General features: G+C 43.7%; 1 protein-coding gene across 1 annotated transcript in view; it reads left to right on the top strand.

The window, feature by feature from the left end:
• COL4A2 (collagen type IV alpha 2 chain) overlaps positions 1-25,843 on the top strand; it is a 266,143-nt gene that overhangs the window by 157,754 nt on the left and 82,546 nt on the right. Inside the window, exons 30-34 of the mRNA XM_063115898.1 lie at positions 18,948-19,118; positions 21,109-21,252; positions 22,321-22,446; positions 22,846-23,027; positions 23,384-23,447. Coding sequence (XP_062971968.1) covers positions 18,948-19,118; positions 21,109-21,252; positions 22,321-22,446; positions 22,846-23,027; positions 23,384-23,447 — 687 coding nt within the window. The remainder of the gene's footprint in view (positions 1-18,947; positions 19,119-21,108; positions 21,253-22,320; positions 22,447-22,845; positions 23,028-23,383; positions 23,448-25,843) is intronic.

Here is a 25,843-nt window from a genome sequence, read left to right on the forward strand (position 1 = left end):
AGGTTGCTCATATACAATCTAAACATTTATACGGACTTTCCATGCATAATACTTACCAAAATACTGCCTATAATATACTTTAACTTAAGCCATGTAGAAAATCCCCACAATTGCTGCAGTCACTCCCCCAAATGTATTGTGTTGCCATAGAAACTCTTTATACAGACATTGGGCTGAATCACTTGGTAAGCGCGTAGAGTGGCTGGTAGACCAGCTGTGCATTTATTGTCTTCACCTTGTGACTGTCATTTGGGGTGGGTGGGTGTTACACTGTTTGGGACTTTTCAGAGGAGAGATGGAGGCTTTGCATTAGTTTTGACGGATGCGCCTCAGCAACAGAGTACAGCAGCTGGATGAGAGCAGAGGAGAAGGTGAGGACATTTAAAACCTACTCCTAAGTTGCTGCACTAAGCTTGGACCGCTAGCAACACCTAGAGTAATAAAGAAGCTGGTGGAAGAACTCTCAGAACCACTGGCTGAAGTTACAGGAAGCCAGATTCCTAGTCTAAAAATCCAATAAGCCTCTCTTTTTAGCAACATTTTTGAGATGCAGATAGATTTGAAAGGGCGTTGTTGTATATGTTCAATTGCAAAGAATTTTAAGGATTCAGGAGTATGATGGAAATGTGTGAAGTGTGAAGTTAGAGGGGCTTCCATATTCTGGGTGCAGATTCTGCTTTTATGTTCAGATATTCTTGTTTTGAGAGGCCTTGATGTTTGTCCCATGTATATCTTAGAGCAAGGGCACGTGATGATATATATGACATAAGATGTAGAACATGTTGTGAATGTTTTTAAGGAATATTTGTGATTATCTATGGGGTTGATAAAATCTTGAAGTTGTGTGGATTGTGGGCAACAATTACAATGCCCACATTTATAATAACCAATAGTTCGTGTCATGGGACGGAAATAATCTAGAACGTCCGAATGAACCAATTTGTCACCAAGATTGTGAGTTCTGCGTAAAGTGACCAGCGGAAATGTTTGGCAGCCAGGGATATCTTGTACTAAATGCCAGTGTTTATATATAATGGATTTAATGTGTGACGATAAGTTGTGGTACTCCATGGACCAGAATAAACATGAGCCTATTGATTTCACCTTGGGTTGAAATAATGATTGTCTTGTGATCAGACCTGCCTTTTGTCGTGAGGATTGAATGACCTGTTTAGAGTAACCTGTCCGGCTAGGTGATGTTCACCCTGTTCTGGACAGGGTTGCACTCCCCCTAAAGGATCAGGTTCGTAGTTTGGGGGTGCTCTTGGATCCAGAGCTGTCACTTGAGGCACAGGTGAACTCAGTGGCAAAGAGCACCTTTTATCAGCTTAGGCTGATATACCAACTGCGCCCTTATCTGGACGCAGATAGCCTAGCTACAGTTATCCATGCGCTGATAACCTCTCGTTTGGATTACTGCAATGCGTTATACATGGGGCTGCCTTTGAAATCCGTCCAGAAACTTCAACTGGTACAAAACAGGGCTGCACAGTTACTAACAGGAACTGGCCGACGAGACCACATCACGCCAGTCCTTTTCCAGCTTCATTAGCTGCCAGTCCAGGTCCGGGCCCAATTCAAAGTGCTGGTATTAACATTTAAAGCCCTAAACGGCTTGGGGCCAGGCTATCTGAAGGAACGCCTTCTCCCATATGTACCTACCCGGACCCTAAGGTCATCCTCAGGGGTCCTTCTCCGTGAGCCCCTGCCAAAGGAAGTGAGGCAGGGGGCTACCAGGAAGAGGGCCTTTTCTGATGTGGCACCCCGGCTGTGGAATGAGCTCCCTAAGGAGGTTCGCTTGGCACCTACATTATATTCTTTTAGACGCCAGGTGAAGACCTTTTTATTCTCCCAATATTTAAACAGTCTATAAATTAATTTTAACTTTGCTGTTTTAAATTTGTATTTTAAATTTGTATTTTTGCATTGCTGCTGTACTTAACTTGGTTGTGCTTTTATATTGTATTGTATATTATAGTTTTATACTATTGTTTTGTTTGAATTGTCTTAAATTTGTAAACTGCCCAGAGAGCTTCGGCTATTGAGCGGTATAGAAATGCAATAAATAAATAAATAAGTTCACGTGTAAGGTCATTAGCCTGTAAATGATATGAGATGTTGGCTGTGTTGTTTCTTCTAAGGTGCAGAAATTGGCCAAATGGAAGGTTCTGTCTGTTTGGGGTGGTGACTGGTATAGTGCAAAATGGAATTTCTATCTGTTGGTTTGGAATATCCATTAATTTGGACACTGTGGTTAACAATTTGAACGAGAAAAAAGCAATTTGGCAGTTGTCCCTATGACATGTGAATTTAATATCATCATTGATGTAATTAATCCAAGTGAAAAAATTATCCACTAAAGAGTGTTGAGAAAAAATAATAAAAATGTCATCTATATATCTACCATAATATTGAAAACAATGAAAAAATGGATTAGATAATGGATTTAGAATGATAGAATTTTCGAGAGCTGGCATGAATATGTTGGCTATGCTCGGAGCCGCAGGACTGCTCATGGCTGCTCCTTTGATTTGAAAAAAATATTGCGTATCAAAACGGAAATAATTATTCTCAAGAATAACATCTAACAGGTCAATCAAAAAATGAGTTGGGGGATGTTGAGAGGGGGTGAGCAAACAGGTATGGGAATCTCTTTATACTTCAGTTCCACACTATGGCTCTAGAACCTGTATCCAGGATTTTTGGAATTTAGCCATTATTATGTCTTAAGTTTTTATTAAGACCTGTAGCCATTATTTATCCATTATACGTCTTAAGATTTTATTAAGACTTGAACATTAGCAACTGATATCAAGATTTGAAAACAAGCAACTGCATGAAGGATTTAAACATTAGCAATTGCATGTTACAATTTATTATTAAATTTATAATCAGTTAATGTTTGTTCAAAAAATACATTAGCAATTGCATGTTTAAAAATAGTAACTGTGTTAAAAAAAATACATCAGCAATTGCATGTCAAAGAAAGCAACTGTCTATTAAAGATTCACTATTGCTTGTTAAATATAGCAACTGTATGTTAAACTTTATTACAATTTTAAAAATTAGCAACTGCTTGTCAAAAACTGTACACTTGCAATTGTATTCTCAAACCAACAACCACCTTGTTAAAAATTGTAACTGCGTTCTTTGAAAGCTATTACATTTGCGTTATATCAAAGCAATTGCTTGTTAAAAATTCTATACTCACAACAGCATCCTCTGAAAGTGATTATATTTGTGCTCTATCAGCCGTTTATTAGGTCCTTTTTTGTTATCTCCTCCCCCCCCCCATGCTCGTTTTTTTAAGGTAGATTCCTGCAATGAGCAGGGGGTTGGACTCTGTGGTGTTATAGGCCCCTTCCAACTCTACTATTCTATGATTCTGTGACCTTGGCCAACAGAGAACACTTCCCTGTCCCAAATTAACATCATTTTATTTATTTATTTATTTATTACATTTATATACCGCCCCACAGCTGAAGCTCTCTGGGCGGTTTACAACAGTTAAAAACAGTAAACATTAAAAAAGTATACAAAATTTAAAAAACCATCAGAAACATATTGACAACAATATAAAAACAACATTATCCATTTAAAAATTTCTGGGGACCGTTAAAAACAAACTTAGCGTTGTTCAATGCTATTAAATCATGCAAATGTTTGTGACTGGGGGCTCTCCATTTTACATATATATTTAAATATGTGCTTGGAAAATTCACTGGCTATTAGTGGGGAGGGATAGGTAGTTAGTGTAATAATAGGTAGAGGGGTTCACTGTTCCAGTTCTTCCCCCCAGGTGGTTCTTGGCTGCTTTACCAGCTTGCCCTTGCCAGGTCCAAACAAAATCCCCCTCATCTATGATTTAATAATGAATTAGAGCAGCGGTCCCCAACCTTTTTGGCACCAGGGACCGGTTTCGTGGAAGACAATTTTTCCACGGACCGGGGCAGTGGGTGGGTTTGAAGGGATGGTTTGGGGATGATTCAAGCACATTACACTTATTGTGCACTTTATTTCTATTATTATTACATTGTAATATATAATGAAATAATTATACAACTCATCATAATGAGAATCAGTGGGAGCCCAGAGTTTGTTTACCTGAAACTAGATGGTTCCATCTGGGGGTGATGGGAGACAGTGACACCCAAAGTGTGTTGCTTATGTCCAGTCTACTCCGTAATTTCGTTTTGGTTGTTGTCAATGCAGAAAACACCGCTTCACAAAGATAGGATGTTGGCAATGGAAGCTCTCCAGCGACGTTTGTTTTTTATTCATTTGGGCTAGGGTTAGGGTTAGGGAGGTGCCAAGGTAAGGGGGGCCTCTTCGCTTCAGCTGGGTGCCCGTGGCTTGTTAGGAAGTGAAGCCACGCCCGTGGCCTGTTAGGAACCGGGCCACGCAGGTGGACTGCTTTCACCCGCCCACCCCTACCCCCACCCCAGCGGGCCTGGGCACAGGGCGCCGTCTCGCCTGCCTGGCCGAGGCGGGGCCGAGACGCTGGGGCAGGCGCGCGGCTTTGGGAAGTCGCTGTCCCAGAGTGGCTTCCGGCCGGATGCGCCGTTCTGAAGCTGCCCTGGCGTCCTGGAGGGCAGCTCAACTACGCGGCCCGGTTCCTAACAGGCCATGGACCAGTACTGGTCCGTGGCCCGGGGGTTGGGGACCCCTGAATTAGAGGACCAACCTGGTGTTTATTGCTGAGACCTGAGTGGCGAAACTGGGAAGTGTTAGTCTCTCCCAGCTATGCCCTCCGGAGTATTTGGTGCAGCACTAACATAGATCCAAGGGTCTGGGAGGGTAGATTGCTGTGGTCCACAGGAATTCCTTCTCCGTCTTTAGGCTTCATGTTTATTCAAGTGACCATCTTGAATGTTTGTATCATGTGTTGGATGCCCAGAACAGATTAGAGATTCTGCTTGTATATCGTTTCCCTGGCTGAACTGATAGAGATGGTCTTGCATTTGGTGTTGAGATCTCCTAGGATAATGGTTCTGGGGAATTTCAACTTCTACACCAAGGCTGCTCGACTCAGGACTTCATAGCTGTGGACTTCCGGTGAGGTGACATGGCTGGCTGACACTCTGCTGATGCTCTGCTAACAGCAGAGAAACGGAATGACTAATTAAGCTGGTGTGGGGGCTCCCTGCCAGGCAAATTCACCCCAGAACTAAAGGCGAGATCTGAAGATAACCTCGCTTGCCTTTTGAACCCGTCCCGGGCAGTTAATTTGTCGAAGTGCAAACTCAGTCAATTTGGCTTCGTAGGTGTACAGCTCAGGCATTTAGATTTACAACTTGCTCAAAGTCATTCCAGAATCTTGGAAGACTTGATAGACTTTTCAAGATTTAAAGCTCGAATACCCTCACTCCTGACAACAATTTATTGGATTAATTAAATTACATCCAAAGGAGATTCTCATAATAGCAAAAGTGAAAGTAAACATCTTGGACTGGGTAAGATACCTCTTTTTTTTAATTTAAGATATAATTTTTTAAAAAAAGGTGATCGGAAGGAATCATAGTTTTACATTCTTGGGCAAAATGGTATATATTGTTAAAAGAAATATAGTGGCATTTGGTGGGATAGTTTTTTCCCTCTTTTCCCCCCTCTTCTTGATGAAACTGCTTGTAGGATAAGCATAGCAGTCAACTGTGGGAAGTTTTCGGCGGATGTATGATAAGTGATTGGACTGTAGCCATGGCTGACAGAGATGCCAAGGACAGTGATCATTAACCTTATTTATTTACAAATATACCTGAGGCATCCACCTGCACGGTCATCAACGGCAAACTGCTAGTTGCCTAACAAAAATGTGCATGGAAATTACTCCTGAGACAATCATGTTTTTACAATAAATACTTTCTGATACATGATATACGTATATCACAGTCATAGTTTTTAGACACAATACAGTGCTGGTAATTACATCAGTGTAGTACCGTTTAAACATATATTTATAATACAAGATTGTTTATTATTTTCTTGTTCTTACCATTTTGAATGTGAACTTAACAGGCCTCCAGTTTATTGTCCTGTTTATGCAATAGCGTCAACGGGAAAACCCGCTGAAAGGATAAGATAACAGGTTTTGTTGGAGAAGATACCCTGTCAGTGACCACTTTAGGGAGGATAGCAATGTCTGGGCAAAGAACGACCTTGTCTCTGTGGAAATTAAGGTATGGTTGATCGACTCATAGTGCAGTGAGTTCACTGGCTCTTTGGGCAGACGTGATAGCAACTAGGAATGTTAGAAGGTGTCGATCGACGGTTGCAAGACGCACAAAGGAATATTTGGTGAATGCATGGAGGACCACAGAAAGGCTCCATGTCAGTAGAACTGATCTGGTGGGGGCAGTTATGTTTTGAAGGCCTTTAAAGAATTGACATATTAATGGGTGAGTGAAAACTGTGAAGATCCCAATAGGTGGGTGTCGAACTGAAATGGCTGCTAGATAAACCCTAATGGAGGTAGGCTTAAGTCCTTTAAGGTGAAGGGAGTGGAGGAACTGCAGTATGTTTTGTTGTGAAGCAGAGGCAGGGTCACAGCCTAAGGACATGGCAATGGTAGCACAAGCTTTCCATTTCTGAGAGTAGGAGTGTGTAGTGGCTGGTCGCCTACAAGAGGCGATGTCTTGTAGGATGTCTACAAGAGGATGTCTTGTATCGGCTGTGGTGGGGGGGGTGCGCTTAGTTGCAGATCAGTAAGGCCGTTAGTCATAGAGTGGTGACATCCGGAGGAGACACTCTGCCATCGTCATTGGTAAGGAGATTCGGCATTGAGGGGAGTTTGAGAAATGTCCGTCTGGACTGCAATAGAAGTTGTGTGAACCATGGTTGTCTCAGCCACCAAGTGGAGATCACTATGCAGCAGGTGTGATTGCTCTGTATTTTGGAGAGAACTCTTGTGAGAAATGGGAAGGGTGGAAAGATGTAGAAAGCGGAAATGCGTCTCCCCTGGACCATGGAATTGTGAAGGCGTCTCCCATGGAGTGGGTGCCGTTGTCGGCGCTGCTGCAGAAATGATGGCATACCCTGTTCACCTCTGTGGTGAAGAGATCTACCAAAGGCACTTAATAGAATCACAGAATAGCAGAGTTGGAAGGGGCCTACAAGGCCATCGAGTCCAACCCCCTGCTCAATGCAGGAATCCACCCTAAAGCATCCCTGACAGATGCTTGTCCAGCTGCCTCTTGAAGGCCTCTAGTGTGGGAGAGCCCACAACCTCCCTAGGTAACTGATTCCACCGTCACACTGCTCTAACAGTCAGGAAGTTTTTCCTGATGTCCAGCCGGAATCTGGCTTCCTTTAACTTGAGCCCGTTATTCCGTGTCCTGCACTCTGGGACGATCGAGAAGAGATCCTGGCCCTCCTCTGTGTGACAACCTTTTAAGTATTTGAAGAGTGCTATCATGTCTCCCCTCAATCTTCTCTTCTTCAGGCTAAACATGCCCAGTTCTTTCAGTCTCTCTTCATAGGGCTTTGTTTCCTGATCATCCTGGTTGCCCTCTTCTGAACACGCTGCAGCTTGTCTGCATCCTTCTTGAATTGTGGAGCCCAGAACTGGACACAATACTCTAGATGAGACCTAACCAGGACCGAATAGAGAGGAACCAGTACCTCACGTGATTTGGAAGCTATACTTCTATTAATGCAGCCCAAAATAGCATTTGCCTTTCTTGCAGCCATATCACACTGTTGGCTCATATTCAGCTTGCGATCTACAACAATACCAAGATCTTTCTCGTTTGTAGTATTGCTGAGCCAAGTGTCCCCCATCTTGTAACTGTGCATTTGGTTTCTATTCCCTAAATGTAGAACTTGGCATTTATCCCTATTAAATTTCATTCTGTTGTTTTCAGCCCAGCACTCCAGCCTATCAAGATCACTTTGAAGTTTGTTTCTGTCTTCCAGGGTATTAGCTATCCCACCCAATTTGGTGTCATCTGCAAATTTGATCAGCGTTCCCTGCACCTCCTCGTCCAAATCATTAATAAAAATGTTGAAGAGCACTGGGCCCAGGACTGAGCCCTGCGGCACCCCACTCGTTGCCTCTCCCCAGTTTGAGAAGGTTCCATTGATAAGTACTCTTTGAGTCTGATTCTGTAGCCAACTGTGAATCCACCTAATAGTTGTTCCATCTAGCCCACTTTTAACTAGTTTGTTAATCAGAATGTCATGTGGTACTTTGTCAAAAGCTTTGCTGAAGTCCACAGCATTCCCACAGTCCACAAGGGAGGTTATCCTATCAAAAAATGAGATCAGATTAGTCTGACAGGATTTATTCCTGACAAATCCATGTTGGCTTCTAGTAATCACTGCATTGATTTCAAGGTGTTTACAGATTGACTTCTTTATAATCTGCTCCAGAATTTTCCCAGGGATGGATGTCAGACTGACTGGTCTGTAGTTCCCAGGTTCCTCCTTTTTGCTCTTTTTGAAGATAGGGACGTTAGCCCTCCTCCAGTCATCCGGCACCTCACCCGTCTTCCATGATTTTGCAAAGATAATAGACAAAGGTTCTGAGAGTTCTTCTGCTAGCTCCTTCATTACTCTTTCCCCCAGAGTTCCCGTAACTGCCACTTTATCCACTAAGTCATCCCTATTGGTCAATAACAAGTCAAGGATTGCCGATCCTCTAGTTCCTTCCACCACTTTCTGTAGGAGAAAGTTATCACCCATACATGTCAAGAATTTCTTAGAAGGGCCGCTTTTGGCAGTAATGATCTCCCAACAGATATCAGGGTAATTGAAGTCCCCCATCACTACTACATCACACTTCCTTGAAACACTGGCAATTTGTTTCTCAAAAGTTTCGTCCTCGTCTTCTCCTTGATTGGGTGGTCGGTAGTAGACTCCGATTATCATATTCTTTTTATTCCTAGCCCCATTTATTTTAATCCAGACGCTCTCGATAGGGCTCCCAGTCTCATCCACCTGTATTTCTGTGCAGGGATAGGTATTTTTAACATATAGTGCAACTCCACCTCCCTTTCTATTTCTTCTGTTCTTTTTGAACAAGTTATATCCTTCAATTGCTATATTCCAGTCACGGGAGTCATCCCACCAAGTTTCAGTTATACCTATCAAGTTGTATTTGCCTTCAAGTAATAAGAGTTCAAGTTCATTCTGTTTGTTTCCCATGCTCTGGACATTAGTATATAGACATCGAAGACCATGTGTTTTATAGTCTGGCTTTGTTCCTACATTGTTGCAGACACTATTTTGGGACACTGTTGGAGCTGTTCTCTGTACTGTGGTGCATTGGCCTTCATCCATTGTTGCCTCAAAATTTACGTCTCCCACCCCCGTAAGATTCAGTTTAAAGCCCTCCTGATCAAGTTCTTCATGCTGTGGCCGAACTCATTCTTTCCAGCCCTTGTGAGGTGCAACCCATCCCTTGCCAGCAGTTCATGTTCCAAGTAGCGTAGCCCGTGGTCCCAGAATCCAAAACTCTCACGACGGCACCACCTTCGAAGCCAGTCATTCATCCGGAGTATTTTTCTTTCCCTTTCTAATCCTCTTCCAAGAATCGGGAGGATGGATGAGAAAACTACCTGGGCCCCAAAGTTCTTCAGTTTCCTTCCCAGAACTTCAAAGTCTGAAATGATTTCTTCATAGCTCTGCTTGGCGACATCATTTGTTCCCACATGGATGAGAAGAAAGGGGTATGTGTCCGTGGGCTTTATGAGCTTCGGTAACCCTTCAGTCACATCTCTAATCTGTGCTCCAGGGAGACAGCACACCTGGCGAGTCCATGGGTCTTCACGACATACTTGGGTTTCAATCCTATGCAGCAGGGAGTCTCCCACAACGACTACTCTTCTCTTCTTCTTGGTTGACCTACCTTCTGCCTCTTGGTCACTGTTGCATGGTGTCTCCTGTACTTCCTCCTCTGCAAACTGTCCTTCAGTCTCATTCTCCAGAAGCTGAAAGCGGTTGCTTAACTCCAATGGCTCCACCGGTGCAGAACGCCCTCTAATTCCTCCGCTCCTAACTGTCACTCTTTTCCAGGGAGTTTCCTCTTCATTGGCTTCCCTCCCCTCAGCATACTCCACTTCTGCTTCAGCTGGCTGTTGTTCTTCAATCTCATGTGCTTCTTGTTGCTGTTGCAGTTCCACCGTTCGGTCTAAGAACTCCTCGACTTCTCTTATTCCTTGGAGGGTGGACACTCGCTGCTCAAATCCTCTCACTTTTTCTTCCAAAAGTGCCACCAGCTTACACTTGTTTCAGGTATACGCCATGTTGAGCTCAGGCAGAAACACGAACATTGCATACCCTTTGCAAGTCACCACCTCTAGGGACTCCTTTCCATCCATATTGTCGATTTCTGCTTTGGTTTTTTTCCTTTTTGATTATAGTAGAATTTCCTTTGCTTTGTTGTGTCCTCTCTGAAGGTACACAACTATATGAGTATGTCTTAAGGGAAAGTAAGATCTTTTTTTTTTTTTGGTGGTGGTGGTTTTGTGGGGGTTTTTTCTCTTTGTTTTTCTTTGGATTTCCCACCTCTTTTTTATTTTTTTATTTTTTTATTTATTTTTTTATTTTAGATGCCTCCCCCTTGACCTCCCCTGCCGAACTCCCCCTGTCAGACTCCTGTTTGTTCTTCCTGTTAGCTCGCTCCCTGTGCGCTCACTCCCTGGGAATCTGGCTTACTTTTATAGCTCCTACTTGAGCTGGGCCAGCTGCTCTTTCCTGCTCCTGCTCAGCTCCAAGTCAGGAACCAGAATGAGGTCACTGAAAGGCCAACAACAATCAACAGCAATTAGGCACTGATTGCTGAGTCCAACTGACAATCAGGCCACTCCCCCTTCAGGTCCTGCAGCAACTATCCACACCGACCCTCTTACTCAGCACTCAGGAGCACATGGCAAGCACACATCCTCTTTGAATTGGCAGCCTCCTGGGTTTCCTTGAGGCTTCTCTTCTTTCCCTTTCCTTGGTCTCCTCTTCCCCTACACTCCCCCTGTCAAACTCCTGTTTGTTCTTCCTGTTCGCTCACTCCCTGGGAATCTGGCTTACTTTTATAGCTCCTACTTGAGCTGAGCCAGCTGCTCTTCCCTGCTCCTGCTCAGCTCCAAGTCAGGAACCAGAATGAGATCACTGAAAGGCCAACAACAATCAACAGCAATTAGGCACTGATTGCGGAGTCCAACTGACAATCAGGCCACTCCCCCTTCAGGTCCTGCAGCAACTATCCACACCGACCCTCTTACTCAGCACTCAGGAGCACATGGCAAGCACACGGCCTCTTTGAATTGGCAGCCTCCTGGGCTTCCTTGAGGCTTCTCTTCTTCCCCTTTCCTTGGTCTCCTCTTCCCCTACACTCCCCCTGTCAAACTCCTGTTTGTTCTTCCTGTTAGCTCGCTCCCTCCCTGGGAATCTGGCTTACTTTTATAGCTCCTACTTGAGCTGGGCCAGCTGCTCTTCCCTGCTCCTGCTCAACTCCAAGTCAGGAACCAAAGAACTTCCCAACAGTTCTTTCAGGATTGTGTCATGCCTAACTCTAATGTTCTTGTTTTGGGAGAAGGTTTTTCAGGTAATCCATCAGAATCAGATTCGCATCTAGAAAAGGAGGCGCTAGACACCAGCTAGGTTGTACTAGTGGGGGAGGAAGCTCTCACGGGCGATTCATTAGCTGGGAGTCAGCTCTCTCTAGATCTTATTTCCTCAAGGCCAAATCCTACACATTCAGTGGGAAGTGAGCTTTCTTCCGGAGGAGAGTGCCCCGACAAGCTAGATGATGCTAGCGTCTGCCGGAAGCTAAAACGCATAGAGCAGAAGGAAGGCAAGAGAAAGTCAGTCCGACTAGGATTGCGCCAGAACCTGCCTCCACACCAAGCTCTCTGAAGTTACGGCCATTTAGGAAGGAGCTTCCTGTTCTCCTTAGTCAGATAATTGTCTCACTTAGTTTGCATAGTTTTGCCTAGGGGGAAGTTTCCAAGAGATTAGACTCTCTTCAGGTAAAAGAGATGTTTGCTCCTTAATAAAAGCTTTGCAGATTATCGAGCAGGCCTCGTCATTTGTCTCCCATCAAAAGCAAGAGCTTTCTGAGAAACACGACAGATTGTCAGGTTCATTTCCCACTCGTGAGACATGGAGGTGGTTCGACTGAGAGTGTTGGCAATATCGTTTTCATCTCCAGCAATGTGGATTGCTGAGAGGGAGATTTGTCTGTGGATGCACCAGTTCCAGATGGCTATGGTGAGGTTTACGAGGGAGATGGAACACGTACCTCCTTGCTTGTTCAAATAAAACACTGCTGTGTGTTGTCAGAGACAATCTGCATTTGTTGATGGAGAATGACAGGTTCGAAGGCTCAGAGTGCTTCCTGGACAGCTTGTAGTTCAAGGTAGTTTATATGGTGGCAAGCCTCAGTGGTCGACCACTTGCCTTGTACTGTGAGGGGGCCACAGTGTGCACCCCATCCCGACAGAGAGGCGTCCGTTGCAACCGTTTGCGTTGGTGTGGGAAGATGAAAAGAGAAGCCTACGCTGCGGTTTGGGATATTTTCCCATCAGTTGAGTGTGGCACTGACTTGGCGAGGCAGGTAAAGTGTAACTTGCCTGGCATCTCTTCAGAGGTTGAAGGTTCTGATGAACCAATTTTGTAGTGGTCGCATGTAGTTGAGGCCATGAGTCTGAGCAGTCATTGTATGTCAAAAGCAGTGGCTTTGTACCGGTGGCGAATGGATGTGGCAAGAGTCAAAATTGTCTTGGCTCTGTGTGCTGGTAGAAAAGCCCGACCTTGGATGGAATTGAGGGAAGCACCAATGAATTGGATGGTCCTTGATAGAGCTAAGACTGATTTCCCTGTATTGATACAGAGATCTAGAGCTTCAAGGGTGTCGAAAGTTTGAGCAATATCGACTCCTAACTGTCTGCTGGATTGTGCTACAAGGAGCCAGTTGTTGATGTAGGGGTATACTTGTATCCCCTTGAGTCTTAAATGTGCACAGACGACTGCCATTGTCAAGGTCCGGGGTGCAGGCGGCAAGGCCTCAGCGCAGGAATGCCGGGGCCGGAATGGACGGCGGTGAAACTGGCAAACAGAGTCCAGGCAGGGCCGGAGGCAAAAGGCAAAGTCCAGAGTCCAGAGGCAAACAGAGTTCAGGCAGGTCCAGAGGCAAGCAAGGTCAGCAAAAGGCATGGTCAGGAGAAACAGAAGGTCAGGCATGGCAAGGTCCAGGATTGCAGGTAGTCGGGAACGGGCTGCAGCAGGCACGTGTTGCTGTGGCAAAGCTGGAGTGGAAATGCAATTCTTATATAACCCTTTCTTGGCTGCTCCCATCTGTTCTGCATCACCCCACCTGTGAGTGCTTGATGATATGAGCCTGGATCCTGCAACTACTCTGCGGCCAGCAAGGTGCACTGCAGCCACCAGGTGGTGGTACAGGATAGAATCTGACAGCCATGCATTTTGTGAAGAGAGAACTTGGAACTGGTAGAATTAGCTTCCAACTGCAAAGCAAAGGAACTGCTGACTTGTCTCCCGAATGGTGAGGTGAAAATTTGCATCTCTTAGGTCGATGGTCACAAACCAATCACCCTTCTTTAGCAAGGGGAGGATGGACGCAAGTGTTACCATCCCAAAAAATGTTGGGGTGATGAAGAAATTTATGCACCTGAAGTCTAGGATAGGACACACACCTCCGTTCCTCTTGGGGACTGTGAAATAGTGTGAGTAGAAGCTGGTGTGTGCTTCTTTGTCCGTTACCTGTTGGACTGCTCCCTTTGAGATCAAAAATTGGATTTCATCTGCAAGGATAGACGATGGAGGTGTTATTCGTATGCCTGATTAGGGAGGGAGGGTGTTGAATTCTATTTGGTATCCAGATTCTATGATCCTGAGGATCCAGGCTTCGGTGGTAATTGCTACCCAGGCATTGCTGAAACGTCAGAGACGGGATCCAAAAACAGGCGGTCGTAGGCTTTGCATTTGGGCTGTAAAAAGTCAAGGGTGCTGCTTTTTTGTGTACTCCTGCCTCCTGCGGGAGGAGGGGGACTTGGAGGTGCCGAAAGATTGGCGCTTTGGTTGCTGAGGTTGGTGTTGCTGGCGGTACTGGCGATCTTGATGGTTGCATTGTGAAGGATGGTAATTTGGTTGTCAGTACCATCAGCGCTGTTGGGGAAATTGAGGCTGTGAAAAAAACATTTTCCTAGCCGTTGTTCTGGCTTTGTGGACAGTGTCCATAGTTTTGTCCATTTTGGAATGGAATAGGCTGACACTGTCAAAGTGGAGGTCCTCAGTCTGGGAGCGAGTCTCCTGGGTAAGACCTGTCAATCTCAACAAGTGCTTGCCTAGTGCAATGGTGCTTACCATGGCTTTTGAGCCACAATCTGTTTGATGTCTAGCTGTGTGAATCTGTCTGGCAAGTTTAGAAGCCTCAGCTTGGAAGACACGTGCGAGCTTGCTTTGGTTGTCAGGGAGGTAGTCGCATAGGGAGCCTACCTTGTCCCATAGAAAGAGCTGGTAACGGGCCATAGTCGCCTGGTAGTTGGTGACCTTGAAGCTCAGGGAAGCTGAAATATAAATTTGGTGGCCCATGAGGTCTAGTCTTCAGCTTTCCTTGTCTGCTGGTGAGGAGTGGAATCTCTGCGATGATTCAATGATCACAGAGTTGGGTGGTGGATGAATGAAAAGGAACTTGACCTCTTTGTTCTGGATGCGATACATATTCTCGAGTCTTTTCGACATGGGAGCAACCGATGAAGGTGTGCACCATGACTGTTGGGTCATTTGGAGTAGCGTTGGAAGATATGGGATCGCTATCAATGAGGCAGCTTCAGTGAGTACGGCGTCGAAAACAGGATCCTTGGGCTTTTCAACCTGCTGTTGAGTTTTGAGCCGGAGTGCCTTGGCCATTCTCAAGATCTGCTTGGAGAAATTGTCAAGATCCTTGGAGGGAGAGGAAGGGTCTTGAGAGGTCACCGCCACTTCAGGAGATGTTGTCCATGGAGTGAGAGAGGATACCAACATTGAATCAGAATGATAGTTGTCTGTAGGAGAGTCCTCAGCCTGGGAGCAAGGTTGTAGCAAAGGCTGCTGTGGTTCAGGGGGAGGCAATTGCCAGCCCAGTGGTGGTAGAGGTGAGATGCGTCTGGAGGTGGTGGAGGAGGAGGAAGTCGTGAGGGATCAGATATGCCTGATCAAAGTGTGGAAGGTTCATAATGGCTCTCATAAGAGGGTCTTTGTGGCCTTTAATGAAAAGGTTGGGTAGCCTCATATTGTCGAGGGTGGTAACGCTGCCAATCGTCCCAGTCTCTCCTGCCCTGACAATGTACTGAATACTTAGACACTCGGTCCTAGTCAGAAATCGGGGAGAGAGAACGATCCCTGTGATGGTCCAGGGAGCGAGACAAAGCTCTCGGTACCCTAGTCGGCATTGGGGTCGGAGAATGACTAATTATGACTCTGTTGAGATTGCCCGCAGGTGACTGAGCTGGCGGGGAATCAGGGATCTCTTCTTCTGAGATCGACGCCAGTGGTAACGGTACCGACATCAGTATTGAAGGTGGTATCACTGTCGGGATCGGTGAGTCGAGCATCGGCAGGGGTGTTGGCATCATACGTGGGGGAGAGCAGTCTGTCCCCTGCTTTCTCTTTTTCTTTTGAGGGTCTGGATGTTTGGACTTTCTGGCATGTTTAGACATTTTCCTGGCCGCTGAAGTGGTCGCAGCAACACCTCTTGGGGATTCAGACTGACCTATGTTTGGAAGTGGCTGTGCAGGTGAAATAGCATTGCCATCACTTTAAGCCATCTCTGGACAGAGAGGCAGGGTTGGCATTCTGTGCGTAGGCGCGGGTGGGTTCGTTGGAACTTCCACTGCCTTCGATCCCAAAGGAGGGATCGAAGTTTGTTGGCCCTGTGTTTGCAGGTTTGTTTTGTAAATGCCATACAATGATGGCAAGTCTCTGCGATGTGTCCTTCTCTGAGGCAGAGGACACAGAGCGAGTGGCCGTCCGAGGGTGGTAGTTTGCTTCCACAGCGGACGCACTTCCTAAATGGGGCCTTAATGGCCATACGGCCGGAACCGAATTATGCAATCAGGGATCGCTATGAAAAAAATCTAACAATATGAAGGAAAAAAGAAACAAAGAGAATATAAAGGAAAATGTAGGAGGAAGTCCCCTGAGCGAAAAACAACTCTTTCAAAGAGAGAGAAGCCGTGTTCGATGCTGCCACAATGGCGGTCAACGAAGAACTGAGGGGCTGGGCAGGAACCCACTGGAGCATGTGCTGTAGGACGGTGGGCAGGGTTCCCACCAAAATCCTCTCAGCTATTGAAGCTTCCTGAGATTGAGCTCCACGCAAGTGCAAGCCCATATGTGTGTGAGACCACGAAGAAGAAGGCACTCTCTCAGGTATCCTGGTCCAAAGTTGTTTATGTTTGATTGACACGTTTGATTTGATTTTTCTCATCTCAACAGGAGGTTGGTGATCTGAAAGTGAGAGAGAACATCTATCCCCTTATCATGGTAGAATCACTTCCTAATGAGGTCTAGAGTCTCAGAGGTCTTTCCCCTCTGCAGGAGTGGGGAGACCTAGCAGGGATGGAACAGCCGGCTGGGCCAGGGAAGTGATTAATGCCTCTCTGCGAGAGGGAATGGTCCCGGGCTGTCTGAAAGAGGTGGTAGTGAGACCACTCCTGAAGAAACCTTCCTTGGACCTGGAAAATCGTAAAAACTATAGGCCAGTGGCAAATGTTCCATTCCTGGGCAAGGTCCCTGGGTGAGTGGTTGCAGGCCAGCTCCAGACACTCTTGGATGAGCCTGATTATCTGGATCCATTTCAGTCTGTTTTCAGACCTGGTTTTGGCATGGAAACAGCCTTGGTCTGTCTTTCTCCTATGTCAGGAGAAGGACAGGGGGAGTATGACTCTGTTTATTCTCCTCGATTTCTCAGCAGCTTTCCATACCAACAACCATCATATCCTTCTGGGATGACTGTCTGAGTTGGAAGTGCATTGCAGTGGTTCCACTACTACTTGACAGGTCAGCTCCAGAAGGTGGTACTGGGGGAACATTGCTTGGCCCCATGGATTCTTCAGTATGGGGTTTGGCAGGGATCAGTTTTGTACGCCATGCTGTTCAACATCTACATGAAACCATTGAGTGATGTAATCTGGAGTTTTGGAGTGCGTTGTCATCAGTACACTGATGACACACTGCTCTACTTCTACTTTTCATCAGATGAGGCTGTGGATGTGCTGAACTGGTGCCTGGCTGCGACAATGGACTGGATGAGAGCTAATAAACTGAAACTCAATCCAGACAAGACAGAGATGCTGTTAGTGGGTGGTTCTTCTGACTGGATGGAGGGCGTTCAACCTGTTCTGGATGGGGTTGCACTCCCTCTGACGGAGCAGGTCTGTAGCTTGGGGTTTTTCCTAGAAACATCCCTGTGCCTTCTATCAACTTCGGTTGGTGGCCCAGCTACACCTCTATCTGGACAGGGATAACCTGGCTTCAGTTGTCTATGATCTGGTGACCTCCAAGTTAGATTACTGCAATATGCTCTATGTGGGGCTGCCTTTGAAGACGGTTCAGAAGCTGCAGCTTGTGCAAAATGCAGCAGCCAGATTGATAACAGGAACCAGAAGGTTTGAACATATAAGACCTATTCTGGCACATTTGCATTGGCTGCCTGTACGTTTCCAAGCCTGATTCAAGGTGCTGGTTTAAACCTATAAAGGCTTACATGGCTTGGTACCACAGTACCTAATGGAACACTCCTCCTGACATGAACTACGCTCAACATCTAAGATCCTCCTCTGGGTGTCTACTCCAAGGGAAACTCGGAGGATGGCAATAATGGAGAGGGTTTTTTTCAGTGGTGGCCCCCCAATTATGGAACAATCTCCCCAACGAGGCTTGCTTGGCATCAGCATTGTTATCTTTTTGGTGTCAGGTCAAGAGTTTTCTCTTCTCCCAGATATTTAACAGCATATAATTATTTTTAACTGACCCCAGAATAGTTGTTTTAAATAGATATTGTCTATCCTGGTATGTAATCTGTTTTTAATGCTTTTTAAACTTTACACAATGACAGCTTTCCAGTGGTTTGTTTGTTCATTCAATTCCTACATTATCCAATAAGAACATAAGAAGTGACATGCTGGATCAGACCAAGGATCCTGTCATGTTTCTCAGAAAGCTTTTGCTTTCTATGGGAGACAAATGACGAGGCCTGCTAGGTAATCCACAAAGCTTTTATTAAGCAGTAAACATCTCTTCTGCCTGAAGAGAGTCTAATCTCTTGGGAACTTCCCACTAGGCAAAACTATGCATACTAAGTGAGACAATTGTCTGACCAAGGAGAACAGGAAGTGCCTTCCCAAACGCCCATAACTTCAGAGAGCCTGGTGTGGAGGCAGGTTCTGGCGCAATCCTAGTCGGACTGACTTTCTCATGCCTTCCTTCTGCTCTATGCTTTTTAGCTTCCGGCGGATGCTAGCATCATCTAGCTTGTCGAAGCACTCTCTTCCGGAAGAATGCTCACTTCCCAATGAGTGTGTAGGATTTGGCTTTGAGGAGATAAGCTCTGGAGAGGGCTGACTCCCAGCTGAGGTATCGCCTGTGAGAGCTTCCTCCCCCACTGGTACAAGCTAGCTGGTGTCTGGCGCTGCGTCTTCTAGGTCCAAATTTGATTCTGATTGATTACCTGAAACACCTTCTCCCAAAGCAGAGGCAGCAGGGTTAGCTATGACAGATCCATCTAATCCAGGATTCTGCTCACACAGTGGCCAACCAGCTGTTGACCAGGGACCCAAGAGCAGGACACGAGTGCAGCTGCAGCCTTTCACCTATGTTTTCCAGCAACTGCTACTGAAAGCAGTAAGCCTATGTACACCAGTTATTGGGGAATAACTGGGGAACAGGTGAAGCTTTTTGGATGGATCCACTACTATCTAATGTATCCTGTTTCTTTCCTATGTGACTCTGTATAGGTTCACCTGGCTCCAAAGGGGATTCAGGAGATCCAGGAAAACCTGGTCCTGTAGGCATGAAAGGTCTGGAAGGCAACAAAGGTGAACCTGGTTTCTTTGGACCTAAGGGCAAAGCTGGTGAGGCTGGTCTCTCTGGAATAGACGGAATGCCTGGTCTCCCAGGTCTGAAAGGTAAAGCAAAAACAAAAAACAATTCTGAGCCCTGAATTATATGGCCCGTTACTCTAAGAAATAGATTGATTTATAGTAATTGGTTGGCAAATACATTGTTCATAAATGGAAAATAATTCCCCACATTTTGACCTCATCTCTGCTGAGCACCAGGTACCCAACGGCCCACCAAATCTGCAACAGGAAAGGTGCCCTGCTCGCCCAGCACTTCTTAGCTAAAAACTGGAGATGCCTTTGATGCCAAGGGATGAAACTGCTCAGAGCACAAGACCCCAAAGAGGTTTTTATTTTTTGCTACATGTGTCTTCAATCATTAAAAATTGTATTGTTGTAGAAGGACTTAATGTATAATAAGCTCGATGTTTCGGATCTCCCAATCCTTCTTCAGGAGCTTCTGAAACAAAATAACATCTGTGAACCACAAGTCCAAATACAGTAAGCTAAAACCGCTAGATGCAACGTTTTTTTCGTTCTTTCTCTGCTGTAGACGTTGATAACTGTTGAGCAGGTGTGTTAAACATAGGAACATCTACAGCAGAGAAAGAATGAAAAAACCGTTGCATCTAGTGGTTTTAGCTTACTGTATTTGGACTTGTGGTTCACAGATGTTATTTTGTTTCAGAAGCTCCTGAAGAAGGATCGGGAGATCCGAAACATCGAGCTTATTATACATTAAGTCCTTTTAGAACAATACAATTTTTAATGATTGAAGACACATGTAGCAAAAAATAAAAACCTTTTTCTGTTTTCCAACACTAGAGACTATCTCTTCTTTTTCATTGGATTTGCACAGTGTTTTTCTCCTGCTTCATTTTGTCCAGTGGTTTTCAAAAATAATAATTTTAAAACCTTGAACTTAAAAAAATTCCTTAAAAATCAACAGATTAACAGATGTGTTTTAAACTTGGCGTGGCTAAAGCCCTACTTAAGAGCTATCATGGTGCCAAGTTTCATCTCTATCTTTAAAAATTATGGGTTTTTAAAAAAATGATTTTAAAACCTCAAACTTTAATTCCCCCCCCCAAAAAAACCTCAATGGGTAAACAGATCCACTTCAAATTTGGCATGGCTAAATTCCTGCCTAAGAGCTATCATGGTGCCAAGTTTCATCTTTTTATCATTAAAAATGATGGAGCTGTAAGCATTTTTGTTAATTCCCATTGAAGTGGAGCTCCACTTTGGGTGGAGAGGATGGGAAAAATCCAGATTTTTCTTCAAATTTCATAATTCCTCCCCCCTTCCTGGACTTGTTACCAAAAATCCTGACAAATCCGGGTTTTTCCTGACATATGGAAGAGAGCTTTGGCTATTGGGCGGTTTAAAAATGTAATAAATAAATAAATACGGTCACCCTAGGAAGTAAACATTGTGCCCGTGGCCCATTCAGTGGGCTGTTTCTATTGTGCAGTTTCTCCTATGCACAGCAGGAGATAGTGGCAAGTTCCATCTCTAAAAATAATTCAGACTTACCAGTGTCTTTTTTTTGTCATGGGAAGAAGGCTAGAAGGGGTGGGAGAGACAGAGAAATGAACAGTGGCATGAATAGGACCCATGAAAATCCGCAAGTGCCCAGTAATGAGTGCGCAATAAAACACTTGTCTGATGATGCTCTTAAAGAGGAAATAAATCAGCAACTTGCTGCTTTTAAGCAAGAACAAAAGGAAACTTGGAGAACGATTTTGGAAACTAAACTGGGAACTTTAAACACAAAGATGGAAGAAACAACGGTGACAACCACAATAAAGATAACACAACAAGACGAGAAATTTAAATGTCTTAGAAAGCAAAATGTAGAAATAAAATATAAAATGGAGGAAATTGAGAACCAAACTCGAAGATGTAACCTGTGCCTGCATGGGCTTGCAGAAGATACAAAAGGAGACAACTTAAAAGATTTTTTAGCAAAGTAGCTCTCCTCCCTGGTCCTGGATCTAAATGAATTCTTGTTTGGATGCGCATAAGATTTATCTTTTATATTTTTCATGAAAAGGTGATAAAGGCTTTCCTGGCCTTGAAGGTTTCAAAGGTGCTGTGGGCATCAAAGGGTGGCCTGGATGGAAAGGAGTCCAGGGAGAGCGTGGCCTCGTCGGTAGACGAGGTGTTCAAGGGATACCCGGTGATCCAGGATGGAAAGGTATTTTCCTGACTCTTAATAAGTGTTACCTCTAGTGTTCATGAAACACTTTCAGACACAACTGCAAAAACAATTAATGCATTTAATTGAATAATGCTTCCTGTACCAAAAAAAAAAGTGTTACGGTGTAATCCTAACATGTCTGTTCAGAATCAAGTCCCATTGTACTCAATGGATCTTGCTCCTAGTTAAGTGTGTAGGAGTGTAGCTTTAATCTTATTGCCTACTAATAACTACAATCTCACTCTGGTTTTAACTGCCTCATATATAAGGCCAGTGAAGAACAGCTGTCTAGTTCAACAGGATGTGTTCTGCCTTCCTTTAGTTTCTAAAATTTCCTTTAGTTTCTTCCTCAGTTTCTAAACAAAGGAGATAGTCTCATCCACCTGCCATCATCCTGATTGGTCCACAGAGGTGCCTACGGATGCTTTCCTATGTCAATGCTGAGATTCAAAGGGAATGGTAGATGAGCTACACTCCACCACAACATGGAGCTTAGATAATATCTGCATTCTCATATCATATTTTAAGTAGAATGGTATCATTTTTTATTTTCTTTATTTTTTTATCATGTTGTTTCTACAAAGAGACCAGGGCAACACAATTACTTTTCTGTTCAAGTCATATGTGTTTTTGTTGCATTTTTATTATTGTATTTTGTAGGCTACTCTGATACGATAGCAGATGAGGATATACACAAATAGTTGTTCCGAGCCACATTTTCTCCTTACTATGTGAAGTAGCTTAGGCTGAGAGCCAGTGAGTGACCCAAGGTCACTCCAAAAACCTTCATGGCTGAGTGGAGAACTGGACCTAGGTCTCTTCGGTCCCTGCCCAACGTTCTAACTGCTGCACCACACTGGTAGATATTGGAGTTGCTAATCCAACAGATTCTACAATCATTTAATGAAAGACTATAAGAGGAAGAACAGCTCTGAGGGATACATCAGGTTGGATCCAAGATAGATGCTAAGCTAGATGGACCAATGAAGTGACTTGACATAAGGTAGCTTCTTATGTTTTTTATGCTTCCTGTGGCAACCTTGTTTAAGAGTTTCTTCTTAATAGGTGACCGTGGAGAACGTGGTCCACCAGGAGCACCCCCTAAAATCATGCCAAGCATGCTGCTGGAAATGAAAGGGGGGAAAGGAGATGAAGGAGAAACTGGTGTCAAAGGACATTTTGGTTTCAAAGGTAAAGAGCCACAATGTAATCAGAAATGGGTATGATATATCGCAAACTACTGTGTAGTGACTGGACATTTGTCACATGCACCAATTTACAGTTTTCAAATTGTTCAGTTTTATTACAAAAAAAGTTTACCACCAAAGCAGATTATAAATAATTAAAAATCACAAAAAGGAATATTAAAATGATATATTTAAAATGTGTATACTCCTAACAAAGTGCATCATTTAATTGTAGTTCATTAAAAGAGCTTTCATTCTGAAACTGATGATGTTCCACTAACAAAATGAAGAATCAAGCTGTCAGGAGTCAAAAAATCAAGCTGATATCAAAGATTGCTACATGGAAGTTCAACTGCTTACCAATTTAACCTTAAATTAACATTTCTAACTATCTTTCTTGTAGGCAGTAAAGGAACACTAGGCTTCCCTGGCCAGACAGGAAGTTCAGGTTTACCTGGATTACAAGGTTATGAAAAAGGTCAGAAAGGAGATATTGGGATTAAAGGAATAAAAGGCGTTCTTGGATATGGTGGTGTTCCAGGGCACCGTGGTATTCCTGGCTTCCCTGGAACCACAGGACCCAAGGTGAGCAAATGTTGTGTGGGTGTGTTTTATCTCCATGATGTTTACTTTATTAGAGTTTGAAAAGCAAAATGCCAGAATCTCAAAAGCCAAATTATGTAAATTCACCCAAAATAGATTACTAAATTATGCAAAGTGCACAAATTATGCACATGATTTGATTTCTTTACTTCTTAGTTCACATAAACTTGGTTTTAGACACACACACTCTTATCTGCATCAGCAGAGTTTCTAATAATCAAGACTCATGATGAAAGGACAGACTTGGAAAGTTGAGGACAGAGTCCAAAGAGAATGAGAAGGATGGATAATATGTATTCTGACTTATAGCTTGATGTCCATTTTCAATCATGTGACAGGGAGAAAAAGGTCTTCCAGGGATCTCTGGTACATTTGGTGGAATTGGCCAACCTGGGGAAATTGGTGAGTCTATTTATGTACCATCCATGTAAACCATTTTTAAACCAAATCTAATAACACCTATGCAATTGTGCAACAAATTAAAAGTTGTTGCCAGTGGTCCAACCCAGCAAATGTTGAATTTACTAAAAAGATCCTTGTCTCCCCTCAGTCTTCTCTTCTCAAGGCTAAACATGCCCAGTTCTTTCAGTCTCTCCTTATAGGGCTTTGTTTCCAGACCCCTGATCATCCTCGTTGCCCTCCTCTGAACCCCCTCCAGCTTGTCTGTACCCTTCTTGAAATGCAGTGCCCAGAACTGGACACAGTACTCAAGTTGAGGCCTAACCAGTGCTGAATAGAGGGGAACCAGTACTTCATGTGATTTGGAAGCCTCCTACAGGGATGAAGAAGAGTAGCTTGAACAGCACATGGCAGGTTGTTCCACTCAGTGATTTTATCCATATATTTCCCAGCCAAAATCAAAAAGTGATCAAAAAGCAATAATTGCCTATTGCAGAGAAAGGAAAGTCGTTTGTGTATTAGAATCGCCACCCCTTTGGAACGTGTTGAGGTATCTGTTACATAAACCTCACCAACCCAGTTGTTTAATAAGTGAGTGTCTTCTATGGATATAAATTCACAATATTTGAGATTTTATACAGAGTTGTATAGTAATCGTATCAGAGCAGGATTTGAATACTTTTTTTGCTCAGATTAAGCTGCCTTGCTTAGACTCCTCGCAAAGACATCATTTTATGGCTCCTATAAGACTTGAAGAGATTATAAAAATAATTATGAGAAAATGGGAAAACCCAGACAATGGGAAAACCCCAGGTCCAGATGGGTTCCCAATTGAGTGGTATAAAACCTTTTCTACTCTTCTACCTCCAAAACTTTATCAACTTTATCAATATATATTTGAAACAGGTTCACTTTCTTCATCATTAAACGATGTTTATATTACAGTTATCTGTAAACCTGGCAAGGAAAATACTAACTGTGCTAATTACCAGACGATTTCATTTATAAACATTGATATTAAAATATTAACAGCAATTTTAGCTGATAGATTGCAACAAGTCATTGTAACATTGGTCAGACCAGATCAAATGAGATTTATTAAAAACAGACAGGGGGCTGATAACTTGAGATTAGTTGTGGATTTGATAGCTTTAAATAGAGAAAGAACGGACCAGGTGGCTATTGTTTCTTTAGATGCTGAGAAAGCCTTCGACAAAATTCATTGGAAGTTTATGCTTACTACATTGAGTAATTTTGGTTTTCCAATAGAATTTCTGAAGTGGGTTAGAATTTTATATTTGAATCCAAGAGCAAGGGTTATGACCAATGGTTAGTTGTGGCTTTTTTCGTGCTCGGGCGAGGTACCAGGCAGGGATGTCCGCTTTCTCCACTGTTATTTGATTTGTGTTTGGAACCCCTGGCTTGCGCATTTAGACAAAATAATAGTATTTACAGTTTGTGCATTCTGATTTAGAATTCAAAATTATTCTATATACTGATGATCTTTTATTGTTTATTTCTAAACTCCAGGCATCTATTCCTGCTTTGATGAAATTGATTAATGCTTTTGGTGATTTGTCAGGTTATTCAATTAACTGGTCAAGTCTGAATTGGTGCCGATTGGAGATAGTGTTGGCTAATGGTCAGTTTCGATGGTGTCTTGATTCTATTACCTATCTGAGAATGCTTATTCCCAGAGATATATGTCAATTGAGCAAAATAAATTTAAACCAGATGATCAGTGAGATTGCGTGAGATATAGATAGATGGGCACTGTTAAAGCTGAGTCTGGGGCAAAGTCACCACACTTAAGATGAACATTATACCTCAAATTCTTTATATTATGCATAGAATTCCTTTAGGTATACCTGGCAAATACTTTCAACAACTTCACACTTTGTTTCGTAAATTCTTCTGGGGTTCTTCCCCACCTCGAATATCTCTAAAACGAATGCAGCTTTCAATTAAAGAAGGTGGGTTTGGTTTTTCACACCTTGCTTTGTACCATTGGACCAATCTATTGGTTTGAACTAAGTTTTGTTATTTTCCTGCTTGTTATGACACCATGGTCAGTTTTGGAAGCTTTATGGCTAGAACCTCTTCCCAAATGGATGGCACTTGGCTCTCGATAAATTAGAACAAGTAAACCACCTCTTACAATCTTGGCTGTTAGGGAGGTGTGGCGTATAGTATCACTTCAATCACAGTTTGATCCATTCTCTCATGCAAAATTGACTTTATGGGGAAATCCAGAGTTAAGAATTGGAAAGAAAGTGTTTTTGTGGAGGATATGGACAGATAAAATGTTCTTTACTTTTGATCAATTAATTGGTCCAGACGATGAGTTCCTGCCCTTTTCTGATTTATGTGTTAATTTACCTACTGTGGCTGAATGGCAA

This window comes from Elgaria multicarinata, chromosome 2 (assembly GCF_023053635.1).
Source record: "Elgaria multicarinata webbii isolate HBS135686 ecotype San Diego chromosome 2, rElgMul1.1.pri, whole genome shotgun sequence".
NCBI classification, from domain to species: domain Eukaryota; kingdom Metazoa; phylum Chordata; class Lepidosauria; order Squamata; family Anguidae; genus Elgaria; species Elgaria multicarinata.